Raw genomic sequence first — 26,807 nt, 5'->3', positions numbered from 1 at the left:
AAGACAATTAAATGCGAAACATGCTCCTAGTTTTATTTTTATCAATACTGTGAATAAAGAGTTTTCCGATCACACCAATCATAGAGTTGATCAATAAATACAACAAGCGTGGACACAGAAAATGTAAAATATACGATAAACATAACCAACTGTTCATTCAAGAAAACGGCAAATTGTTTGATTGACAGGGGAATTTATTTCTCCTCGAAATGAAAACCAATCGTGCTATTACAGAGTATTCGGTACCTGCGATGAACTTCTTCAACACTACTAGTGTATCTGAACAAAACTATACCAACATTTATACTAATGGAAGTGAAATAACAAATTCTTCAAATGGAACTATAAACTTTGAAATGCCTCACGAGTATCGTCACCCTCCGGAAATAACTGCGATTTACATTATAGCATATGGTATTGCGTTTTTATTTGCACTTTTTGGCAATGTCATTGTGATAGCAGTAGTTTTGCGATATAGGTGGATGCATACAGTGACTAATTTTTTCATAGTAAATCTGGCAATAGCTGACATTTTAGTATCGCTGTTTTGTATACCAGTATCACTTCTAACACATATATTTGTTGGTAAGTATATCATACTATTTTTCATAATTGTTTATATAAGTTTGAGAAAGTTTGACTCAAGTTTATGTCATTGATATGCAAAGGGCAGCTATGAAATAAAAGTGATATTAAAAGGTATATAAAAGATAAGAATATACTAGTACTTAAAGATCGAACAGCATTTAATAAGAAATATCATTTCAGGGGGTACAATATTCCTTAAAAATATTCTAGATTCTAGCGTCACTTTAATATCAAAATTTCTATCTATAAGAGTTAAAAAAAAATCTTTCTTGTAATAATAGTTGTCACAGGTACCAGGATTATAAGATAGTTTAAGTAGCCTTTTTTAAATCATGACGTATTGTAACACGTCGTAAATACAAAAATAAACATTCAAAACAAAACACACATACATTCTGAACAAAGTTCATCGATTTAAATCATATATGGCTGGATTGTCTTTTTTCATGTATTATTAGATGACATGAAGTTGCCCGGTCATTACCCATTTATATTAATAAATAGAAACTAGAATAAAATAGCAATATTGGTCATTTTCGAAGCATTTACATAACATATTTGCCTTGATATTGAACATAGCTATATACACTATTGGCCTTTTATTACTGAGTTGGAGGGTTCAGTAATTTACAAATATTGCTTATTGTAAATATCCGGAAAAAAGTATGGTACTGATTTGAGTATGTGCGACACATGTTTCACGGAAAATTTTCATTACACTCGGGAAGATATTTTGGAAAGGCAAACATACAAAATGCTTAAAAACATGAAAAAAAGCATGAAAGTAAACTAAAACAGCAAAATCTTCAAATGTCAAATTAGTTAGTAGGAGTACCATCATCAAAGAAAGAAGAATGCTCGAAACGAACATTTTTTTTGAACATTTGTATCAATCAAATAAGATGTATTTATCTGTAATAAAATCTTAAAGTACTAATAAGAAAATACTCAAGGAATCATTTTTTTCTGAAAGTATTGATGACATAATAAATTGATTGTTTTTTTCTTAACATTCAATAGAAAAAAAATTCATACTATTTGAAGAAAGGATCAAATTATAGATATATTGTGTGGACTGCCACTGGAAAAAAAAAGATTGAGCATATACATATGATTCTTACCATGTGAACATGAAAAACAGGGCTAAATGTTTACTTTTCTGGGCTTTATTTCTAATTTCTTGTTCACGTTTACTGATTCAAAATGTGCATTGGTTAATCTTTTAACTCTGGACTATGTTTTTCTCCGTAGACAACACATTTTAAAATTGCTGTCATAAAATTTTAAACGCTTTCTATATAGATTTGTGTTTGCATAACATTTAATGTCCATAGCTACATATGCAGCCTTCACTTAAAGCCCGGTTGTCACTATCAAAGTAAACTTTGTGAAAGTCTCTTTAACTATCATGTATACTTGGTCCAATTCATCTTCTGCCACTAAGTCCGTCTAAATTTTAAGAAAAAAAGAATAAAATTCTATTCCATCCAAGTGTGTTAAAGTTTAATGGTTTATGTTTAAATTAAATTCTGTGTATGTTATATAGATAAATTTTACTTTTTCGGTAATGACGTCTTCTTTTTTTGGAACTGGTTGAATCGTTTTATTTTGTGAATATGCTACATTTAAGAAATTCATGTTGCTTTGAAAACCGGTAGCGAGCATCGTATAGTAAGACGGTGTTTAATAGTAGTTCCACCTTGTTTGGTATGTTATATTTATAAATGTTTTAATGGTATTTTGTAGTGCTGTATTCAAATATCAATCTGTGACTTGTCAAGTTTCGCGCTCAGACTCCAACCATAACCATAAGACTGGCAAAATACAACCATTTTGTTCTGTTTGTGATTTATTTTTAACTGTTGGACGAAGTTGACAAATGAGCGCATTATGAACAAATGTAAACTATATACGCGTCCTCTAAAATTTCACAATGAATTAAAAATTCTAATATTATTGTCCCAATACTTGCGTCGTTTCAGACTGAACTGATTTTGGTGGTGCAGAATGTTTCACATTTTTAATTTGCACTAAAAAAATGTTGCATGCATTGTTCTGTCCTTTCTTGAAAACATATACTCGACATTTTTTTTCTTGCCCATACAATATGGTTAAAATAAGTAAGTACAAATCTTATAAAATCGTCAGATTTCCACAAGACATGTACAATGTGCGTTAAGCCTTCAAACTGTTTGCATTAGCAAGTCTCACCTCCATAATAATACGCAGTATGTCTAATACAAATTTATTGATCGCTGCTAAAAGTAAAGAAGCAACTTTTTTATATAAATATAATAACACGTAAATATAATACTAATATGAACCTTCTTTATAATTATCTGACACGCCGAGCCAGATGCTTCTAGTCTGCTTACATACAAATAATTGTTCGATGTGTCAGTCGAAAAGAATGTATTCTGACATTGAGCCGACTAGTCTTTGCTTTGCGGTAAATGCTTAGTAGAAATGTTGCAAATTCCAGTTAAATTTCTAGTTTTTTCTTGATGTTGATGTTCAGTGGCAAATATTGCATATAAATCTAAGATAAACGAGAAAAAAGACAAAGGAAGTACTTAAAGAGAGTTGTTCAACTTTCATCAAATTCGAGCCTTTAGACATTGATCCAATAATAATCTGGAACAATTTCCGCTCTCTGAACTGATTTCATTTCTACTGTACACAGGAGTTTTCGATCTCTAATGAAAGTGTGTTGTCTTCAATGTCAAATCAGAATTTGATAAAGTATAGCAATTAAACAAGTAAAGTGGAGACACAATATTACGTAAAAGCTTAAGAAATAAACTTCACCATATGATTACCCTTGCAGTATATCAATCTTTTGGTTAAGTAAATTGTTGACGAACGTTTATTGAGTCAATTTAAGCTAAAAAAAAAAAAAAAAAAAAATGTTTTTGCTTTATACTATAGGAAAATTATTTGAAACGGTTTCCTAGGAAAACTGCCTCGCATGCTAGTTGGGAAAAGAACTCAATGGCAATGTAATGGATTATTCCTGGTTATCTGTTTGTTCACGACACTTAAATACATGGCTGCCCTCACTACTGATTTAGTTACATCATTTTTTGAATCAGAAAACTAAAATTGAGAATGGAACTGGGGAATTTTTGAGTTCTCAACCCTCATCCTATACCTCTAGCCACTGTAAAAAAAAAAACCACACACACACAACAATACGCACAGTAAAAATCAAGATTAAAAGAAGTCAGAGTCCGATGTCAGAATATGTAACAAAAGAAACTAAAATAAAATGACAATGATACATAAATTAACAAAGGGTCACTAGCATTTACTGACATGCCAGTTTCATACCTCAATTAAACTGATTGAAAGATTATGTCTTCTTTATATGAATATCAAGCACAATCCCTCCCGTGAGGGATTTAGTATTACACCATTATAAAAAAGTATGAGAACATAACCCGTATAACTAAACAGTATAGGTGTTGACAACAATCACACCCCGATGAAAAAAAGGCAACACGATAACGCTATCAAGGATTGTTGCAGGCGAAGCTTAAACTACGCCAATGAATTGTTTAACACCCACAAAAAGTTATCAAAGGTACCAGGATTATAATTTAGTACGCCAGACGCGCGTTTCGTCTACATAAGACTCATCAGTGACGCTCATATCAAAATATTTATAAAACCAAACAAGTACAAAGTTGAAGAGCATTGAGGATCCAAAATTCCAAAAAGTTATGCAAATTCGGCTAAGGTAATCTATGCCTGGGATAAGTAAATCCTTAGTATTTTGAAAAATTCAAAATTTTGTAAACAGGAAATTTATGAAAATGACCACATTATTGATATTCATGTCATAAAACCTGACTTAATTTCAATCACGAAGATCTCAAATATTCCACGGTAATATTTAAGAAGCTGCATTTTAATCTACTTGCTGACAAATATTGGCTAATATAACCAATTCAGTATATTGTTCTCAATTAACAAAAAATTATAATATCTTGAAATAGGAATTTTATGTTGAAAGTTTTCTATAATAGTATTCTTATAAAATTATCGTATGACGTTCGGTGAGGCAATTGGTATTTTAATTGCAGACTTTTCCTACCTTGAATATCACCATAAATGGCAATGGTACATGTAAAGTCATGAATTTGAATATAATTGTTAATGGTACAGTGTGACGTACGAATTAGCCCAAGGTCCCATAACGACGACACAATTTGAACTGTTAATGGCCTAGACAATTTACCTCTTCCGATATTTTTTAAATTGTTTGATGATTAGCCAATATACAATTTAGAATACGGTTTTAATGATGTCTAAGAACAAAATATTATTCATTTTGAATTTGAAACTTTTTAACTTTTTTGGATTTCAGCGTCACTCATGAGTCTTTTTCATAAATGATATCGGATATGTTCCTTACGTCGTAACTACAATCCCCTTCCTTTTCACGAATGTGACCTACCGAATTAGACTATTTACCGGATTTGTTATTACATAAGCAACACGACGGGTGCCACATGTGGAGCAGGATCTGCTTACCCTTCCGGAGCACCTGAGATCACCCCTAGTTTTTGATGGGGTTCGTGTTGCTTATTCTTCAGTTTTCTATGTTGTGTCATGTGTACTATTGTTTGTCTGTTTGTCTTTTTCATTTTTAGCCATGGCGTTGTCAGTTTATTTTCGATTTATGAGTTTGACTGTTTCCTAGTATCTTTCGTCCCTCTTTTGTAGACGAAACGCGCGTCTGGCGTAAATATAACATTTTATCCTGGTATCTATGTTGAGTGTATTTGGAAGATATGACATTTTGAAGCTATATCACACTTGAACATGATGTATATGTGTTAGTGACTGAGATTAAGAACAGCAAATACAGCGATGTGTCTATATGCTTTATGTGTGCTTTCGGCTGTGCATGTGCAGATTTTTAGCCATGGATGGATGCCCCATATCATTTCTACTAATTTAATGATATGAGGCTTACAATATTTGATTTAAATGACTAAAAGGAGATACGAGGTATAAAGTAAAATATCGAACTCCGAGAAAAATTCAAAACGGAAAGTACCTAATCATATGGCAATATTAAAAGCTCAAACACACCAAACGAATGGATATTTGTCATTTTACATAAACTCAACACAAAGTTCAAAGACATTCAGTGGTCAACATACAATCTTCACCAATAGACAAATGTCTTAAATAGATACAGTATTTCAAGCTCTAAATTGCCTAGGGTCTAAAAACAATTGAATAAATTCTACAACTATAAAAAAAAAAGGTGAGACAACTACCCAACAGAGACTAAATGACGTCGATTTAAGCAATTATAGGTCACTTTACGTCCATACTATCAAACGAGGGGATATTGTATAAGTACAAACGAGACAACTATGATCCACAAAAAGACCAAAGATGTAAACAACCAATGTTAATCAATTGTAAGCTAATGATTCTGATTACCCATAATCCTTCCTAGTATTCTACTTTATCTAATACTCCTGTCATGTTACGTCGTTGCACTTTTTATAAAAACATATACATACAAATGTTACAATTATTTATTGGATGAGTAATTTGTTTCGGCTTCGGACATACATTATTTGCTAATCACTCGGACAGATTTTAAAAGTATATAGGCATCAGATAGTCAGTTATAAAGTAATCCATGTCTAGTCTAGCTTTCACGATTAAGCGAAAATATGTTGACTAATCTTATATACTCATTACATCAATACATGTATTAGCTAGGTTGATCCGAATTGTCTAATGATTTCCTTTCAACAGTTGATATTTACATGCACTTTCCTCTTTAAATTATTAGTCTAAGTACCATTGATGTCAAGAGTTGTAGTGTTTATTCTCGTTCTTAATACAAATCGGTTTTAACTTTATGCTACGCAAACTTATTTATTGAATAATTGCACATTAAATATAATTACATTCAATCAAGTGTTTACACGCGTTCTTAATACACAATCGAAATTTTTCTTCAATCCTACTGTAATTGCACGTTAAATAATTTCATTTTAAAGGACTTTATTAAATTAAAATTAAAAACAGCTATACTCGACAGCAAAACAACATATTGAAATATTTAAAAAAAAAGAAATCATCGCATTTATAGTATAGATTTTTGACGTTTCATTTGCAGGAAGTCTCAACTTCACCTGTATTGCTCAATAGGTTGACTATGGCAAAGGACAGGAAGCTTTAACCTGCATCAGTTCACCTTTGGATCACTAAAAAATTATACATTTTTTTTTTACATTTACCAAGCTTATCAATGAAGCTCCTGACACGGAGCATGACATTTGAGGCTCCCGTTCCAATTGGATGAGGCAGCGTATTAAATTTGTTTATTCTGTATATCCACACGCGTCAATTGTCCAATAGCACAATATGATAATTCATGGCGACTTTTACAATGAAGTTATATCGTCTGTATCATAAGGATCTTTTCATTGAAATCAATCCATCCTATGATTCATATAAAGGGGGCGAGGGTTCGATCTCTCTTTAAAATGATTCTGTTACGATTTTATCAAAGCTATATGTACACATCTACCTTATGAAGTAGGGTATATAACATGCCACCTATATATATAATTATGGTTTATGCATATATAAACTCATTCTTGAACCAATCATTACACATAAAAAAGTAAGTATATCTGCATTCAAAAAGACTTATTCGTGTATTTATATGTACTTTAAGTATCTGCTTAACTTCATATGTCAGATGTCAGACTAGGTAATCGCATGTGGTAAATAGTAACAGTGTAGTATATACGGTGTTCAAATTTTGAATTGAATTATTTTCATACGGAAACATGTTTACCAATTGTAATGCCGGATATATTGTGTTTTTGGTGTTTGCTTAATAAAAGGGTGGAGACTAGTCTTCGTCATTTCTCGAGGTCATTTATTAATGTGTAATGTATACGTAACTTAACTAACCGATTGAAAAGTTGTATAAAGTTCCGGAGTTTTAAGTGTGGTCCTTGGTGGTCAGTTTATGGTTAATGACTGTTTTGTGTACTGTAGTTGTCTGTTTGTCTTTTTCATGGCTTTGTCAATTCATTTTCGACATATTTGCCACTATACGTTAAGCAACCAACAATCAATCAATCAATTTAGACTTGTGAGTTTGAATGTCCATTGGTATCTTTCGCCTCTGTTTGTTTTTTCTAAAAAACGACAAAGATCTAAAAAGAAAGTTCACTATGAAATCACTTTTCAGCACGACGAACCTTTAAATTACATGTTTTTGTCAGAATTCATTTTGTTTATTCAAATAGTCAGCAAGCCAATGGACACTTATTTTGATTCAGTATTTGATGGGATTCATGCTGCTCAGTCTTTAGTGTCCTAAGTCATTTTCCCTCCGTTGTTCTAATTTATTTCTTAGTCCCCCACAGGAAAAGGACAGAAAAAAGTGCCTCGTGATTCTGCTATTGTTTTTGTTGTTGGTGGTATTGGTGTATGCGTGAAGAGAAAGAGGGAGTGAAGAATTGAAAACTCGTTCTCGACTACAGTCGTTCAGTCATAAACTGCGATATATTAACTATCCATATTATATGTGTCATCACTTTAAATGTGCATACATATGATTACATGAGTATATCATGATAGTTAGGCCTTTTTTGTCCAATTCTCATTCCATAGTAGGACATATTTGATGAAAGTTTTCCCATGAACGGTTCATGGGATGTGCAGACAGTAATCATATCGTTCATGTTACCAATCTTATTGGATTCTCTTACCATTCATTCTTGAGTGTATTATCTAACCAGGTGTAAAACTTCAGTATTTAAATAATTTAAATTATGCAATTTTCCTAAATTTCCAGCTCATGAAAATCCCAGGGTTATAGTTTAAATTTGCAAGATTCCCATTTAGTCTTTTTGATATATAAATGAACTTTACCTATATGGATTCACCACCTCAGGAAAAATTTACCTTAAACGGTTTTAGCTGCATTAATAACACAAACGGTACCAATTTTACTTTACCATACACATTTCACCAATAAATGTTTCTTCAGTGTTGTGCTCAAGGCCCTTGTTAGGCCTCATTGTTTTTGTAATCTCCAACGTTGAAATGCTGGTCTCCCGAAATTTACTTTAAACGGTTTTAGCTGCATTAATAACACAAACGGTACCAATTTTACTTTACCATACACATTTCACCAATAAATGTTTCTTCAGTGTTGTGCTCAAGGCCCTTGTTAGGCCTCATTGTTTTTGTAATCTCCAACGTTGAAATGCTGGTCTCCCGCATTTGGTACTAAAGAAATATGGGTTTTAAGCAGGGAAATCGTATATTATTTTAGTTATACATGTTTAATCGCGTATCTCATATTTTCGGTTTTGAATACTACCTTCCCTAAGCAACAGCTACAACTACCGATCTCATTAGCTTTTTAAGTATACCTTATTTCTTGTGGTAAAGTTGAAGTTATGTTGACGCCAGCATGAGTTGGTTGACCGTTATTGAATATTTGTCCCAGATTACCCGTATACAATGTATGTTCCAATTCTCGTACTCTTTTCATCGGCTATGGCATCACACAACACTGAATTTGAACTATCATTTAACAACACGACAGATACCACATATTGGGCAGGATATGTTTTCCGTTCAGGAGCACCTGATATACCACTCAAATTTCGCGTTGTTCATTTTTGTTATAAAATATTTTTGTCGTTTTTGCTTCATTGTCATGATTTTGTCGGTCTTTAGGTCAGCCTTTTCAACAAATGAGTTTTGATTTTTCCAAATAGTATTTTCCAAATCTTTTTTTAAATGTGAAATATTATCATTTAAAGATGCTAAAACTTCAATTAAACGAATATTTGATATCGGAGATACTTTTAAGAATATATACGAGCTAAGAGAACTAGTGCTATAGCTTTATTGATATCAAGACATAACAGACCTAATGCATATCTTTTGTAAATATATTTTGAAAGGTAATTATTTCATTGTTACAATTCTTATTGACCGACTAATTATAACAGATCTGCCACATGCCAACTTGTTCTGATCAACAATATCTCTTTGTCCGTGAAGAAATAAAAGTATATGCCTACACAATATTCTACAATTTTTGCCAGATGTCATCGACAGTAAAATGCGTAATGGTCGAATTTACTGGGAATTATACGTTTGATGAATATTTAAAATTTAGGATTGGCAGAGGAAATTTGATTTTTATATGAGGCTTACAACTAATTTTTACAATTATTGAATTGCGAGTTCTTAGAAGTGATCCGCTACAGATTTCATGGATGTACAATTAAATAGTTTTTCAATAATTTGAATGCTCTTGATTTAAATAAATACATAATATTTTATTTGTGTTTCCAAAGTAGTTTTTTTGACATTATATAATGCAAAAAAGTTCAACAAGGTATTTCCGTGTTGAATTTCATATCAGTAGTCATGTAAGCCAATAGCCTACTCCTTTATTATTTTGTTTCCCTTTTGTTTTCCTGTTGAAACGATTATCAGCTAAGGATTAGTACAAAATAAATAAAAGAAGCTACGTCAAAAATAAAATAAAGTGGTTTATCAAATTCATTAATAATCACAAATTCATAGGCCATTTACGTTGTTCCAGTAGACTAGCAACCAGGTAAATAACAGAAACAGAAAGTTCTGATTACTCAACGTCCAGTGGCAAATATGTATTATTTATTCAAGCCGAGAACATGCAATAGGAAGACCCAGTAATAGAGGATGAAGGCCGGGGAAATTACATTTTTATGGCTTATATATATATCATGAACTTTGTATATTCTTTAAACTACAGTTACATGTACATGATCATTCATTTTCCTTCAAATACCAATTAAGTCCAATTTATTTAACATTCTTTACGCATTTGTTCAGAATGAATATCATCAATCTAAGAATATTTTTCTAAGATATTAAAACCATTTATCGAAGACAAAAAGACAATATCGTGGTAAAAAAGTTAAACCGACAAAAAGAAAAACTGGCATAAAAAACACTTCACTTGGGAACACGAAGACCTTTACAAAGATCACATCTTGCCCTTCATCAAAAAAGTAAAAATGACATGCAACCAGTGTAAACTATCTTGTCTGTCCTTAAGCAACCATCAGAAGTACATTATTACTGGTTTCAATGTTAAAACATCGGATATTTGTTTTTTTCCCCTCCTTCCCACTTCCGGAATCGGAGCGATATTTTTTACAAAATACTTGTCTATTGATAGGATCGTTTTGTACTTATGGTTTGATTTCCATACTGTTTGTATTCGCACAACTTGCTTTTCTTGTGATTTTTAAAAGTGTAGTTTCATTAAGAATTCCATGTATCAAGCCAGATGCATTCATCATTATTATATAATCCAATTAGTGTTGTTAATTTAATGGCCAATTAAGAATCTTGTTTTGATAGGAGTGCATTTCTGATACCAATGAATACATACACGTACAACTGACACCCGCCATCAATCAAGTAAACAAATTCTTGTTTTTCTTTTGAGTTAATAAAACACGTAGTCATCTTTATGAGTATATAAATACGTATTGAGAGTCTAATTTGTCTTACAACTGTCTGGCTTATTACCAAAAATAAAACGGAAAAGGACTTTAAAGAATAATGAATATGTTTTATTTTAAAATACAAGAACGTCATATTTGTGAATTCTATTGCATTCTCTTTAACATTTTCGGAAACATTTCGTATAACAATTATCACACGGCAACATTATTGTAACATTTAAAAAATATCATAAACCTCTGTGCAATTTTGAATTTAATGACAGCCTATACTTTTCAGTATAATTGAATAAAGAGAAAGTTAAAGACAAATATCGCCTACCACCAGTCTTCATAATAGGAAAGTACTTGTCTTTAAAGTAGGCAGCAATTCACGTTATCAAATTAATGTAATAAATGTTGAATGATTAAATACACCAGTCCAATTGCCGGTTTGAAGGGATGAATAAGGCAAAGTTTAGATTTTTTGGTTCGTATTAATGCAAAGTGAATGAGATAAATATTTTTTATACACACACTTCGGACAGAACAATGATATTATAAACTTTGGATCTATGTTTACTCTTAAAAAATGTTTCAAAATTCCGAAATCTCACAAAAAGTTTGTGAAGATAGATAGAGACCTATGCTCACGGGAAAGTTATATCAATTGTAAAAGTGACATAAACATTGATTATCAATGATGCCAATGTCTTAAATGTTTTAAAATTATAATTAGTCTTGTATGTTCGATGATAATTGAAGGTCTCAATCCAAGCGTTTAACAACCAACCCAAACTATTTTCATGTAAGTTGTTTTATGTTTCTTCAGATTAATATAACAAAATGACAGATAATGCATATCATATTCAATTTGTGACCAATTAAGATGTTTTAGTCATGCTTTTATAAATGATATAGACACTACCAGATGCCCTTAAGAAAATCGCGTAGTAATGATATAACTTTAGACGAAGCGTTTTTTTTTAAGTTATAAAAACTACTGCAGAAATAAAATGGCAATAATTTTCTAGATACTATATCAGGAACATTAAATAACAATATTATGGAAATAATCAATAGTAGAAACTTTTGATAGAAATGGGAAATGATCTTCCCACATTTATTCATTTGATTTTTTTGACATTTGTCTCATTGACAATCATACCACTTCTCTTTATTGTTATACATATTCGATAAAAATAACAAAACTAAATATATGTATATGAACTATATATAATAACAAACGATAAACGATTACACTAGGAGGATACGAAGATTCGCTTCTGAAGATTTTTTTCTATTATTCTTGGGTTTTGAACGTACATGCGTGAGACGACAGTCATTGGCCGTTTACTCCAGTCTACTGCATGTAAAAACTGTTTGACGCATTATGACAAAAACAACCTTCGCATCATGTAAATAACATTTTTAATTACAAAAAAATCAGTTTTAACAGATAAATTGATCAGTCACTGCTTCAATTAAAAAATTAACACTTATACAAAACAGATTGTCACATCAAAGTGCCACAAGAACTCCAATCTGAATGCATTTATTTTATATGAATCTGCAGTAAAACTATGGAAACATGTGTGACAAATATTATCAAAATCTGTGACTATACCTACTTTGTTTTGCAAATCACACTTTGCATTTAGGTAGTAAACCATTAGGTTGTGGTCACACAAACTAGAAATTTAGTATATATGTTCATTATGATGTGATCTTTTAATTAGGGTTTTATCCAATAGTTTGCGATTCACTAAACTTGTAATTTTGATAGTGTGAGCGCGGCATTGTATTTGTTATAATGCATGGACACAGACTCTTGATATATAAGACATATAAGATCGAAAGTAATTTAAATACAGTTTTGAAAACAGTTGCAATATTAATACAACTCAATAGCACTTTCCCTAATGTCGAATATCTCAAAACAAATGGACCTTCATTGTATACTAGTATCATCAAGGTATTATTGTAGAACATAACAAAAGTACAGATCCACACAAACTCTTCCGCGGTTTCACGTGTCTAAATATGTTTAGTTTTTGGTGTAGTTGTTTGTTGACTATGTCATACACTTAGTCTATTTATTTCTTCTTTTTTTACTAATGGTTGTGGCAAATCTTCCATTTGCACTTCTGAGAACTTCTTTTAAATTATCAAACTTTTCTTCCTAATGTTAGCAAGTTTCGTTTTTCACGCAAGCTATCGGAAATTAATCAGTTCAGCTTTCGTGATAAATGGGACCATTGCTATTACATATATAGTATAACAAGTAGGATTCTACGTTAATAGGTATATAAACTTTAATTAACTTCTAATTTTCTTCTAATTATAATAGACACGCTGATGTACTATTGGAATCAGCCTTACATTTATAAAAAAAAACCTGTTGGTTTTAAAACACTTTTCTTTTGTGATTAGACGATACTATAATACAGTTGATAATGAAGAAAAATACAGCTGCGTATATCAAAACACTTCTTTTACATGCTTAGAATGGTACAGATAAACCTTTCTTAATTAATTGGAATAGTACAATTATATCTAGTTATTTTTAATGACGCCCACCTAGAGGTTGCATTGCAGTAAATGAACCGAGTAAAAACAGGTGCTTTTATAACATGTATAAAGTGCCAATTAATTGATTTAAATAAAGAATAAATAGGAGTTTAAAAAACACAACAAATGATAGACTTGCGTAGTTTGATTAAACTAAATAGTGTATTTAGATACAACAAAGCGATTTACAATCGAATAATTGGTTAGATGAAGTCTACTTTTTGGTTAGAAATACATAGTACAGTCTTCAGGGTGTGGTGTTGGTGACATTAATTTTTACTTTAATCGCTAAGGGGAGATAAAAAAAAAAGAAAAAACATATTAACGTGAATACAGCATTTCATGGACAATGAGATCGTATGATGGTATGATGTACCCTACACTAGCAGCCTTGGTTTTGATGCTAAAATTATCTAGTTCTCTTGAAATTACAATCAAAAACGTATATTGTATTTAATGTTGAAAATTCGTTTAAGTCTAGATGCGAGAAATGCATGTTTGTTTATCGTCGATCTTACAAAGTTCAGTGCTATTTTTTTTTGCGTAACAAAAGTGCATAACCCTGCCATGATATATAAAAAAGGTCAGGTTGATTAACTATATCCATTAACGTTTGCAATTTTTAAAATATACTACTATAAAATAATCGCCATATTTGCTATATGCTTTATGACTTAATTTTACAATGTAAATATTTGCATTGGGAATTATCACTGTGGTTATAATTGATGAGGACGTATAGGATCACTTGTCGTATATGTTTATTGTAAACTCAGCAACATTTTAGAGGACAACTTTTCCTGAAATTTTGAATGAAAAAGATCTTCAATACATATCTAATGAATATCTTGAGTGCCCTTACATATGTTTACAGTAGTAGATTGTTTTGTAACTTTGAATTGACAATTCCTGATATTTTCTGTTCTGGTTATGATAATATAAAGTGGATTTTGTTTAAAAAGTACTCATGATGACTTTTAAATAAAAGTGATCTTGTTTTGATTTTAAAGAATTTGTTACTAAAACTTGTCGAAGAGAAAGTATTTGGTCACGTAGCCTCTACATCCATTGGGTTTCTTTAATCTGGATTGTCACAACATAAGGTTCACTCTTATTTAACATAAGCCACACGGTCATCAGGTGTCTTATATGGCACGGGTGTACAAAGCCAAATTAGAGGCTCTCAAGAGCCTGTGTCGCTCACCTGATTCTATTTGGGATTTTGAAATAATATTAAAAATGTAAAAAATTGTAACAGATACTTATAATGATGTTATAAGCCAAATTTGGTTTAATATTGTTATGTTTGGTTTCATTTCATTCAGTAGTTCTCTTAAAGAAGACATTTGTATGTATTTCCTATAGGGTAGCATGTTAAACTAAGCCCCCGTCTGACGGCCATCTTGGATAATGGATCGGGTACAAAGTAACAACACTTAGTCAGCACCTCATAAGGAACATTCATGCCATGTTTGATTTCATTCCTTTAAGTGCTTTTCTAAAAGAAGACATTTGTATGTATTTCCCATAGGGTACTGTATTTAACAGAGTCCCCCCGCTGGCGGCCATCTTTGATGATGGATCGGCTACAAAGTAACAACACTTGGTCAGCATCTCATAAGGAGCATTCATGCTATGTTCGGTTTCAATCCATTCAGTGGTTCTCTAAAAGAAGACATTTGTATGTATTTCCAATAGGGTCTCATGTTAAACTAAGCCCCCCCCTGGCGGCCATCTTGGAAGATGGATCGACTACAAAGTAACAACACTTGGTCAACATCTCATAAGGAGCATTCATCCTATGTTTGGATTCGTTCCATTCAGTGGTTCTCTAAAAGAAGACATTTGTATGTATTTCCCATAGAGACCCATGTTAAACTAAGTCCCCTCCTGGCGGCCATCTTGGATGATGGATCGGCTACAAAGTAACAACACTTGGTCAGCACCTCATAAGGAACATTCATGCCATGTTTGGTTTCATTCCAGTTAGTGGTTCTCTAAAAGAAGACATCTGTATGTATTTCCCATAGGGTCCTATGTTAAACTAAGTCCCACTGGCGGCCATTTTGGATTATAGATAGACTACAAAGAAACAACACTTGGTCAGCACCTCATAAGGAACATTCATGCCATGTTTGGTTTCGTTCCAGTCAGTGGTTCTCTAGAAGAAGTTCAAAATGTGAAGCGGTATATAAAAATATAACAAGTGAACGTCAAAGTGAAATTGCCAGCAAAATCACCGATCTTATTGCAAAGGTCACGGGTATAAACATTGTTCTCAATAGAACACACTATATGAACTGGAAAATGCTATAGGAGAGGAGTACTCAAAGATTCCCCAGACCTCCGGACACTATTCGATAGCTTTCAAAATGCATGCGAGGAACAGATACAAATGTAGCCACAGTCGATAGAATAGAAGAAATTACTGTCATAGATGTCCTTGAGGTTCCTGTAGATGTAGTGATAATTTTGTGAACAGTTGCGTATATGTGGAAAATGATCTTGTTTTCATTTTGTTTGTTTTGCAAATTATTTACAATAAAATGCATATTATTCTCCAAGGTTGTTTTAATTTCTTTTTGCAGTATATATATAGCCTTGCGACCCATCTTAAACATTGGATGTTCAAATTTCAGAAGAAGTCGTGATAAACAAATTGAAAATAGTGAATAACTTAAATTACATAGTTGGTAATTCTGCTTCAAATATATTATGCAACTTTTCCAATGACAATATAGTTTATATTCTCAGTTATTATTTCAGTCATGACAGATCATATCTGCTTTATTAACTGTTAAATTGTTCTCGGCCTGAATATGCATTAAAATTTTGCACTCTACGATAAGCAAACAAACATTAATGAAAATGTCTATACAATTTCAGAACTGCTGATATGTATATAATTTTTTATATGGTTGTTATTCACTTCATGATTAATCCGTTTGCAATGCGATAGATTAATTGTCGTTTTCATAACGTTCAATGGCAAAAGGACATCAACACAAATAATACAGTTTATCAATAAGATTCAAATCATAAGAACTTGAAGGAAGACAGCGAATCCTTGTATACAGCTGGGAAGAGAAGAAACATTTAGTCAATTTTACAATCGACCCAAGCATCTCAAAAAGTTTTCTGTCGCTTGAAAGTAGTAAGGTATTCTTTCATACTTGTTTGGTCCTGATTCAGATAGGACGAATGGATTCTAAACAGAATATAACCGTCCAAGTAAAAAATGAAGTATACCATGATTAAACATACATGCTAGGTGCAGTTTGAACCATGCAAAATTCCTTTCATTTTGGTGTATTGTGCAAGTAAATCTTTTGATAAATAAAACGATTTTCATATGTCTTCAGAAATAATTAACTACAACCTCAAACGTATTCCAATCTTTTTTAATTATAGATCGGAGTGTAGATTTGTGGTTATTTATGAACATTGACCATGTCAAAACTATAAATGATCTTTTCCTACTTTACAAACAACGGTAGTTCATGACATATTCTTCATATAAAACACTTGGCCGTCATTGGTATACTATTTTCCCTTAGTCGGTATCTATTTCACCACCAGACGGTTTTGACGTTTCAATTACATTCATGATTATATAAAAACATCTAGACGATGTACATTGTGACAGTTGGTTTTCTGAAGTTAAATCACGTAATATACAACGTAGTCATATATACAAATAGTTGCATAAGTTTAGCGGTATACCATACAATATATTTATATAAACATTCATGATGCATCACTATTTGACAACTTTATATCATCATAGCTGAATAACACAGGCCCTAAGCTTCGGGGTCTTCAAACCTACTTTTGAAACTAGAGAAATGTACTAGTATCAAACATATATTCTGTAAACTATGTAATCATTGAATTAACTGATACATTTGGTTTATAAATTTCTATTTCATAAAAGTATGTAATTACTCTTAGAATAAGATTTTAACCAGTCAGGCAAACGTTTGGCGGTATTGGTTGTCCTTTTTAGTCTCTTTTTTGATCGAGGGTTTATACTTTAATTTCCATACGACCAAAACTTTAAAAAAACATTTGAAAACACCCCCTTTGAACTTAAACTTGTCAATGATAAAGCTATGAATAATCTAGAGAGAAGATTTTCCCGCCAAAATTTCAATGGCTAATATCTCGAAAACAAGCACATTGACTTATATTTGATTTTGCGAATTTGGTTCCTTTATTATTCCCCTATCAATATATACTAGTATTGTGAAAAGTTTGTTATTTTGAAACTGAGTAGTGAACTTCCTTAAACGTCATTTGATAACCCATGGAATAACTCGTTATCTGAGATTGAATAAAATTTGTTTTGAATATCTCGAAAGGATTTCTTACTATTTACTTATAGATCCAGTGGAAATTGTTAAACTTTCTGATTAGTTGACTAGACTAGACTTTATTAATGCATACTTCGTATGAGACAACTACTAGTCTGGAATGATCTGCTTACATAAGTTTCATCATGCAAAGAATGACTTCTTGCCCCAATTATTGCTAGAAAATTGATAATTTTAATGCCAATGTTGTTTTTTTGTCAACAGTAGAATATCTGTAAAAGAGGGAAGAAAGATGCCAGAGGGACAGTCAAACTCATAAATCGAAAATAAACTGACAACGCCATGGCTTAAAATGGAAAAGATAAACAGACACATGAAACAACATAGAAAACTAAAGAATAAGTAACACAAACCCCACCAAAAGCTAGGGGTGATCTCAGGTGCTCCGGAAGGGTAAGCAGATCCTGCTCCACATGTGGCACCCGTCGTTTTGCTTGTGTGATAACAAATCCGGTAAATAGTCTAATTCGATAGGTCACATTCATGATAGGGAAAGGGATGGTAGTTACGACGATACATATCCGATATCATTTGTGAAACGGTTATTCGATAACGATCAACCAACTCGTGATGGCATCCGTAAAATTTACGAAGGGATGATTTCAACTTTACTATTTGGAACTCTTAGTTTTATAGCTTCCTTGTGAGCAGCAATCCTCTTTCAAGAAAATCATGATAGGAAATGCAAGCATGGAAATATCGGGTCAATTGGGTGATATACACCCCGTATGAAGGTGCTGCTGGAATGTTGCTACTTAGAAGTTCACAATTGGAAAGGTGTTTTAATCATCAAACGGGTTGGTTGACCTTCTCACGTTTGCCGATATAATTGTCATATTCTGGAAAGATACAATCACGTAAAATTATAATACATGCACAATAAACACCCAATTAATTTTTAAAATAATTCGTTCTACTAAAATTGTTTCGCTGCTTTCCTGTGAAGGGAATGTATGCACCCTGCAAAAAACTCACTCTCATTCCACAAGGTGTCCACCTGTTCTGAGAAAACAAAATCCAGTTAGTTTTAATACAAGATATATGAAAAATTGTTATAAATATCGAAATTACGTCAATCACATACATGACTTAATTGTTATGTTTTCCAATGGTTTATTTTTTTTTATAAAGGACATATTCCTGAAATATGTATATTAAACCAGAAATACTTTTAATGCGTAATGAAATTTTCATACGCTTGTTTTAATTGATTCGATGGGATAAGAAGAGAATCGTGGTCTGTAATTATTCAAATTACAAATCAAATATCTACTTCCACCTGTTGGATTTATTCGATGATCGACCGGCTTTGTTTTGTCTACATAATTACCGGGATATGTTTGATAATAATGTCGAGGCAATTTATTCCCGGAAATGTCGGTAATATCTTGCTATAATTTCTTACCAGAGATACAAATCAACATCATAAACTACAATTAAGTGTAATTCTATCGGCATAGGAAATGTTCGTTACCATTCAGTGATTTATATAAATGTCTGAATTGGTTTCTGGCAATCTTAATGTTTGAGGAATTATTGTCAATAATTATTTCAACAAGGTTTTCTAAAATAGTATGCTACTGTTTTTAGCAAATTAAGTTTATTTCTGTTTACGTCATTTCCAACACTGATTAAAATAATAACAAATGTATTGACACAAATAATACGGTGACGTCGTTTATTGCTCTAAGTTCGGTTTTAATCACATAATCGTCCTAATTTGTGTTATTCAACAATACTTTTATATGCATTTTATTTCTATACAGAAAATACCTTTCTCAATGTTTTCATATTAACAAAACATTTAAAACATATCATTTAATCATTCTAGAGCAGAAGCACTGCCACCTAATCAAGCACAAGTGTTCATAATTATATAAAATATAAACGTACATTTTGTATCTGTTCATTATGTAGAACATGCACATAATACAAATATGTTCAACTTAGAAAATAATACCATATCCCCTGATTCTTATAACGAGTGTATGAATTTTAGTGGCATCAAACCAAAGCGACGTAAGCAAACCAATCAAAATAGCCGAACGTCAATTTGTCGTAGTAAATAGCACCCTTAATTTTATTTTCAATAACAGATTTAATTCTTGAATCCATCCTTGCATAGACATACTGACTACTGGGTTAATATAATCTGCGTGGTATACGATTAACCGAAACGGCTCAGTAATACTTAAGTAACCGTATGATATATATTCAAGTGCGCACACTTTCCAAATTAACGGTTTCAGATATAAAACCTTTATCTACAACCATCCAGTCACCATTTTTGGTGATTTTTTTTTATTCATTATTCATTCATATATTAAGAAGGTAGACATCTGTAAAGGGAAACAACTCTTAAAATCATCAGTAAGTTTGTGCCAATATTTTCATCAAAACATTCTAGGCTTCTAGGTTACTTAGATTATTTCTTATTAATCGCATGGTTCATGTAAATGTCTAAAATACATTGATGAATCTTGCCTTTACAAAGTTAATGTGAGCCAAAATTTGTTCCTGTGAAAAAAGTTCCAGTGGAACTAATTTCACAGGAATTATGTTCTGGGAGAACTTTTTTCACAGACAATTTCTGTATAATTTGTTCCATCTCTATAAAATAAGTTCCACACTTTACCTGGTGAAATAAGTTCTGGGTTGGTGAAATTTGTTCCTAACCATGGGAAATAAGTTCCATCTTTGTGAGATTTGTTTCTTCCATGGTGAAATAAGTTCTGGATTTGTGAGATTTGTTCCTCACCTGGTGAAATAAGTTCCTTGTCTGTGAAATATGTTCCACTGGTTAAACAAGCTATCTTAAATAATGAGCTCTTGTCATCAGGGAGTTTAAAGTCATTAAAAAAACATGTATTATATTGATTATGTAATAAATAAAAAGTGTAATCATCCAATTTGGATCATTCGGAGTAAAGCAAAAGTTTAAGAACATACTCAATTAAGAATACTAAAAATTACAATTATGAACCAGAAAAGAGTAGTGTAAGAAATAATAATAAAAGTCATTCTGAAAAAAAAGTATTATAGCTAAAGATGAACATTTGTACTTTTTGAAAAGGACAAAGTGACTGATCAATTTTATTAAAAGACATAAAGAAACAAAAGACACATTTTTTAAAAACTGCAATGACCATAGCTAAGTACGTGTATGTTTAGAACACCCATGACAGCTCAACAGGAAACAAGGAGGTCGAATACCATCTAAACGATAAAACAGAGATACAAATTATGATACATTATCATGATTATCATCGCTTTTATTTCTTATATTCATCCTACATGTCTTCAATTGCAAATGTACCCCATGCAAACACAGAACTTATTTTCTGTGAAATAAATTAGAGCAGAACATTTTCATTGATTTCTATAAAATACCTTTGTTTAAAACTAATATCACAGGAACTTATTTCACCTTTTTTTTAATTTTAATATTGGAACAAAACTCATGGTGCTGTGATTTTTGTTCCGGAACTTATTTCACACTTGGTTAAAAATTAGTTCCGGAATTTTTTTTATAGGGCTGGAACATATTTTCTGTGACATAAGTTCCATTGGAACATATTTCCTATGAAATTTTTTCCGGCGGAACAAATGTCACGCCGGAACAAATTTTTTGTTACATTAATGCATGATACCTGATTTTTACCTGTGACGTCACTTTTGAGGCGTTGACCCAGTCGCGTGAAAGACAGTTCGTACTTTATTTGGCCTTTTTAACATTTTTATGTTCAAGCGTCACTGATGAGTCTTATGTAGACGAAACGCGCTAATATGAAATTTCAATCCTGGTATCTTTGATGAGTGAATTTTCTATGTTGGTTTACGTGTTCGTTTTTATTCTGTAGTTATCATGTCGAAATGTACTATTGTATTGTTTATTTGTGTATTTTTCTGTTCTGAATGTTCTTGCATTGATGTGTACTGTATTCCTGTCGTGTAATGGTGTCATTTTATTGTTAAATTTAACATTCCCATATAAGTGCGGGGTTATGCTAGCCACACAACCAGGTTAAACCCACCATTTTTTTTTATTAAAATGTCCTGTACCAAGTCAGGAAAATAGCAATTGTTAGCTTATAGTTCGTATTTCTGTGTGTTGCATTGTCGTTTATTTTTTGTTCACGTCAGTGTTTCTGTTGTTTCCCTCTTTTAGTTGATGTGTTTCCCTCGGTTTTAGTTTGTAAGCCGGATTTGTTTTTGTCTCAATCGATTAATAACTTTTGAACAGCGGTATACTACTGTTGTCTTTATTTAAAGAATAATCTCCCTGAACCAAGGTTTTCCCTCTTGAATACGTGAACTCGAGAGCATATTTAAATAATATATTTTAATTGATGATCATTCTTAGCACCAATAACTTATCTCAAAAACTGGGTTTTAAAACTTTGTTATAGGTGCCTATAATTGCATTTCTATAATATTACTGGGTGTATGTGTGCGTGAAGAGAACGACTCTAACAATTAAGATTTTAATCGAAATTGTAATAGATAATTTTCAGACCTTTTGCACTGGTTGAGATAAATATGTCTATTCACTTCATATGGCTTATTATCCCGAAAACCGGATTTTTTTTCTAGTAAAGTGTTACACAATGTACAATAACATGTACAGGGTAATCATGGTTTAAATTAAGGATTAATGTGATAATCCTTATGCTTGTTTTTAGTTTTTTTGTGATATAATTTGGTTTGCTGAAGTTTTTATTACCAGTATATAGTTAATCGCTTTTATCTTCGGTTCTCGGTTTTCAATCTCTGTCATCTTAGATTCGTAGTTTTCAATTTCGCTTAGATCCTCAGAGATATTTATCCTTAGAAGTGTAATTTACTTGAACCCCATTTAACACATATAATATCTTAGCTAGGTTTTTTTCTTCTTTTCAATTCAAACAAACTTTGTCTTATCTTTGTTTATATTATAACCTGACCTGGGTATAGAAAAATAGTGGCGTGGTCTTATCAAATTCGACAGTAAGAACTGACCTGCCATTCATGCTAATTAAGTCTAGTTCTACTTACAATATAAACATTTATCTACTGGCAATGTTTGATAATGAATTCATATTAAAATTCTTCCTATATATAGTTTCTGGATTACCAAAAATTATAAAAACAAACAGAAGAAAAGAGAACGCAATTGCACTGTATATGGGATACAACGTCCTTCCTTTCTCATAAAAAAATATGCAAGCATATTTTGAAAGGTCACACATTTCTTTAAAAAACGCATGATTATAATATGTCTCAGAATATGTATGTTTTGTATTTCCAGAATGGCGGTATGGAGCTGTGATGTGCAAAATAACACCATACTTACAAACAGTATCTGTGTGTGCATCTGTTAATACACTAGCTGCCATTGCTGTAGATCGGTAGGTTTTCAGTAATTTACCAAACATTTTTATTGCTTCCATAACTCGTAGTCTGTATACTTGAGTTCGGATATTCAAGTTCATGACGACAAATGCCATTTACAGAGAACTCGCAAGGCACCGTTGTTCATAGATTCAATACCCGCTCCAAAAAAATCCACTGATAAGATCAAGACCCCCAACCCTCCCCGAAAAAAAAAAAAAAAAAATTAACATATATTAATCACAAAACACACAAGAGACATGATATCAAATATGTACCTTATTTACTGCAGACAAATGTTCAAACAAAAATGACTACTTGAAAATGAATCCCTTTTTAATAGTATTGAGAGTAGAACTAAGTGATCAGTTAAAATTGATTACAAAACACCACGTAAGTGCACTACATCTTTTCGTGAGTGCGTTCTGTTTTAATCAATATGGTTTCTAATATATATGGATTCGAGAGTAACAACAACAAAAAAAACACAACCCAAACAACAAAAAAAAAAAACAACCCAAACAACAAAAAACACCTGCATGGCCCATCATAATCTATCGGTTTGAGCATTGAGACATTGAGCGTACATTAACTATCAAAGAAGTAGGTTAAGGATGTTTGCTCCTCTATTTTTTTTTAGTTTTTTTACAGATTTTCGGAATCCTCTGGTTTTATCCATTTATTGACATAAAAAAAAATTGCCCACTAACCCCTACTTTTCTTTCATATTTTTATTACACATAATTTAAAAGGCCATTTTTTCACAATCTTATAAATTCCTTGTTAATTTTTTATATTTTTTTTAACCAAAAATGTGCCAATGCTAAATGTTAGAAAAATCTAGAGAGTTATTTCCCGCCAAATTTTCAATGGCTTATATCTCGAAAACAAGCACACGAACACTCAATTTTTTTTTGCTTTTTTACTTTCTTTATTTATATACTATCAATTTATAAAAGTCTTTTAGAAAGTTTGTTATTTTTAAACAGATTAGCGAACCTCCATGATGTTGTAATCAAATTAAGCTTTTAAAACTTTAAAATATCCATAATTAACTAATTCCACATCTACATTTGAGTTTATCACCGTATATTTTAATGTCAGAACAGACGTTAAGGTTTATCAAGAAATGGAAGCAGTACGTCAGCTAATTAGTGCCTTTGTTGTATTCGTTTGGTTATACATAATTGTAATACATCTCCGTAATTCACTAGTTATTTTGGTACCGATTATCCAAGGTCACAAAGCTCCATTTTCGTAATCTATAGCACCACCATACTTATGCATGTCATGATGTCAAACATAAAAAAAGTAGAATAAAGGTTATTTAACACATTCTCTAAAGACTAGACATTAAGCTTTAAGCATCGAATCAGTTTGTCGTGATTTGAACGTAAGATATAAAGGTAACATAAAATTCTTTTCTGTTATTTTTCAGATACCTGGCTATATGTTACACATTTAACTACAAGATGACTTGGACGACATCTAAGTGTATAATGTGTTTTGTTTGGGTTTTCTCACTTGGTGTTAGTATACCTATGGTTTTATACCGGGAACTAATATTACAGGGTGGCTTACTAAAAGTTTGTATTGAAACTTATCCAAGTGAAACAGTTAGAAAAGTATACTTTATTGGAATATTTGTGTTCTTTTATGCTATTCCACTGATTCTGATTATATTCTGTTATTCATTCATAGGATTTCGTGTGTGGAACAGAAATGCACCCGGAATATTTAAAGCAAATGGTGTTATTCACAAATCAAAAGTCAAAGTTGTAAAAATGTTAGCCGTAGTTGTAATCATCTTTTTCATATCATGGTTGCCAAACTATATAATACAATTCTGGGTATACTTTGAAATGGATCAGTTTAGGGACTACGACTCGCTTATGTTTGTCATCAAATATATTTCACCGGTTGCTCAGTGGATGGTTGTTTCAAATAGCGGAATAAACCCAGTTATTTATTGCTTGTTTAGTAAAAAGATAAGACTTCGAATCAAAGCCATGCTTAAATGTCACAGTAAACACTTTTTGGACAGAACATCTTCACACCCGAAGTATTCCAGTACACGATACTTCTCAGTTGACTACAGTAATGGCCATGTAACATTAAGGCCATATGGGATAGAAAAAAGACGAAAATCAAGTATGCGTAGTTTCAACAGTAACTTTTATGATTAACAATAACGTTAGTGCATGCCGAGTTTTGCTAATATTTAGTCTAGTTCGGCATGGATTTGAACGAGAAATGGGTAAACAAAAGGAAACGGGACACATTTACGGTGTAAAAAAAAATAAAGTGTGAATAAAACATTCCATAGCAATGTAGAACAAATGCTTGGATTATGCTCTAAATATTGACATTCAAAGCAAGAACATTTTTAAAACCAGTACCCAAGTATCGAAATAAAACAATAGATCAATCAATGGGACAATACTGTATGTGTTTATATTCAAGGCTAGCAGTATCCAAGTATATTAGAATGAAATTCAAAACAGTGTGGCTGTGGCCATTGATTGACACATTAAATTCATCCATTGACTGGGACAATTTAGGTGAACGTTTGTATGTAACGACCACTGCTCACTATGTACTTTTTAAAGACACTTAAACTATGGGGTCACCAAAGGTTCTCAACACCTTAATAAAGTAATTCGAAAAATTAATCAGAAATAACACGATGTTTTGATTTATATCAATTATATAAATCAAAACATAAAGGTTATTCCTGATTAATTTTTCGAATTAAATTATAATTAAAGGCGTTAAGAAACCTTTGGTGACCCCACAGTTTAAATTTCTATCGTAGGTACGTCGTGAACAGTTGTCGTTACAGACAAACGTTCACGTAAATTGTCCCAGTCAATGGATGAATTTAATGTGTCAATCAATGGCCACAGCCACACTGTTTTGAATTTCATTCTATAACCAATCCAACAATATTGTATACGTTTATAGATTCATGGCTAGCGTTACCAAATAATGATATAAAACAGTTATATTTGGGAAACCAGTAATGAAGTTAAATTATAAATTACGTCTTTACGTACTTGATGTTTTGTCGGAAGGTTTTAAGGATCTTATTTATTAAATTTTCGACGTTCACCGAAGGCCAAATGACGGAAAAGCAACTACAGAAAACATATAACAAAAAATAGACAATACTTATTCAAAAATTTGAAAAGTAATGGTCTGCTCTTGGGAATGTTTTCTTACTTGAAGTTCTCTATCATAAATGTATGTAAAACTCTCTATAAATATCACAAATATCGATTTCACTAACATAGGATCATTTCTGAAGAAATACTCACCAAAGAATGATTAAAGCAAAATTTCAGAATTATACGATGCAGTTTTAGCTTGCGCCGTTTTGGGTCAATTGCAAATG

At 31.8% G+C, this 26,807-nt stretch overlaps 1 protein-coding gene across 1 annotated transcript; it reads left to right on the top strand.

Annotated features, from left to right (window-relative positions):
* Positions 1 to 26,004, top strand: LOC139487881 (neuropeptide SIFamide receptor-like). Its single transcript, XM_071273047.1, has 3 exons — positions 1 to 585; positions 23,331 to 23,430; positions 24,852 to 26,004. The coding sequence occupies exons 1-3, from the start codon at positions 210 to 212 to the stop codon at positions 25,597 to 25,599; spliced, it is 1,224 nt and encodes a 407-aa protein (XP_071129148.1). The 5' UTR covers positions 1 to 209; the 3' UTR covers positions 25,600 to 26,004.
* The last annotated feature ends 803 nt before the right edge of the window (positions 26,005 to 26,807 follow it).

The sequence above is a fragment of the Mytilus edulis genome, chromosome 9, assembly GCF_963676685.1.
Source record: "Mytilus edulis chromosome 9, xbMytEdul2.2, whole genome shotgun sequence".
Taxonomy (NCBI): domain Eukaryota; kingdom Metazoa; phylum Mollusca; class Bivalvia; order Mytilida; family Mytilidae; genus Mytilus; species Mytilus edulis.
Note: the sequence above shows the minus strand (reverse complement) of the source record. Positions and strands in the feature narration are given on the sequence as shown.

What these genes read in the sequence shown, in the direction of transcription:
- LOC139487881 (XM_071273047.1), top strand. Translation starts at nt 210, where the DNA reads ATGAAAACCAATCGTGCTATTACAGAGTATTCGGTACCTGCGATGAAC. An exon ending in TCTAACACATATATTTGTTG is followed by an intron (nt 586 to 23,330) that starts GTAAGTATATCA and finishes TTGTATTTCCAG; the next exon opens with AATGGCGGTATGGAGCTGTG. An exon ending in GCTGCCATTGCTGTAGATCG is followed by an intron (nt 23,431 to 24,851) that starts GTAGGTTTTCAG and finishes GTTATTTTTCAG; the next exon opens with ATACCTGGCTATATGTTACA.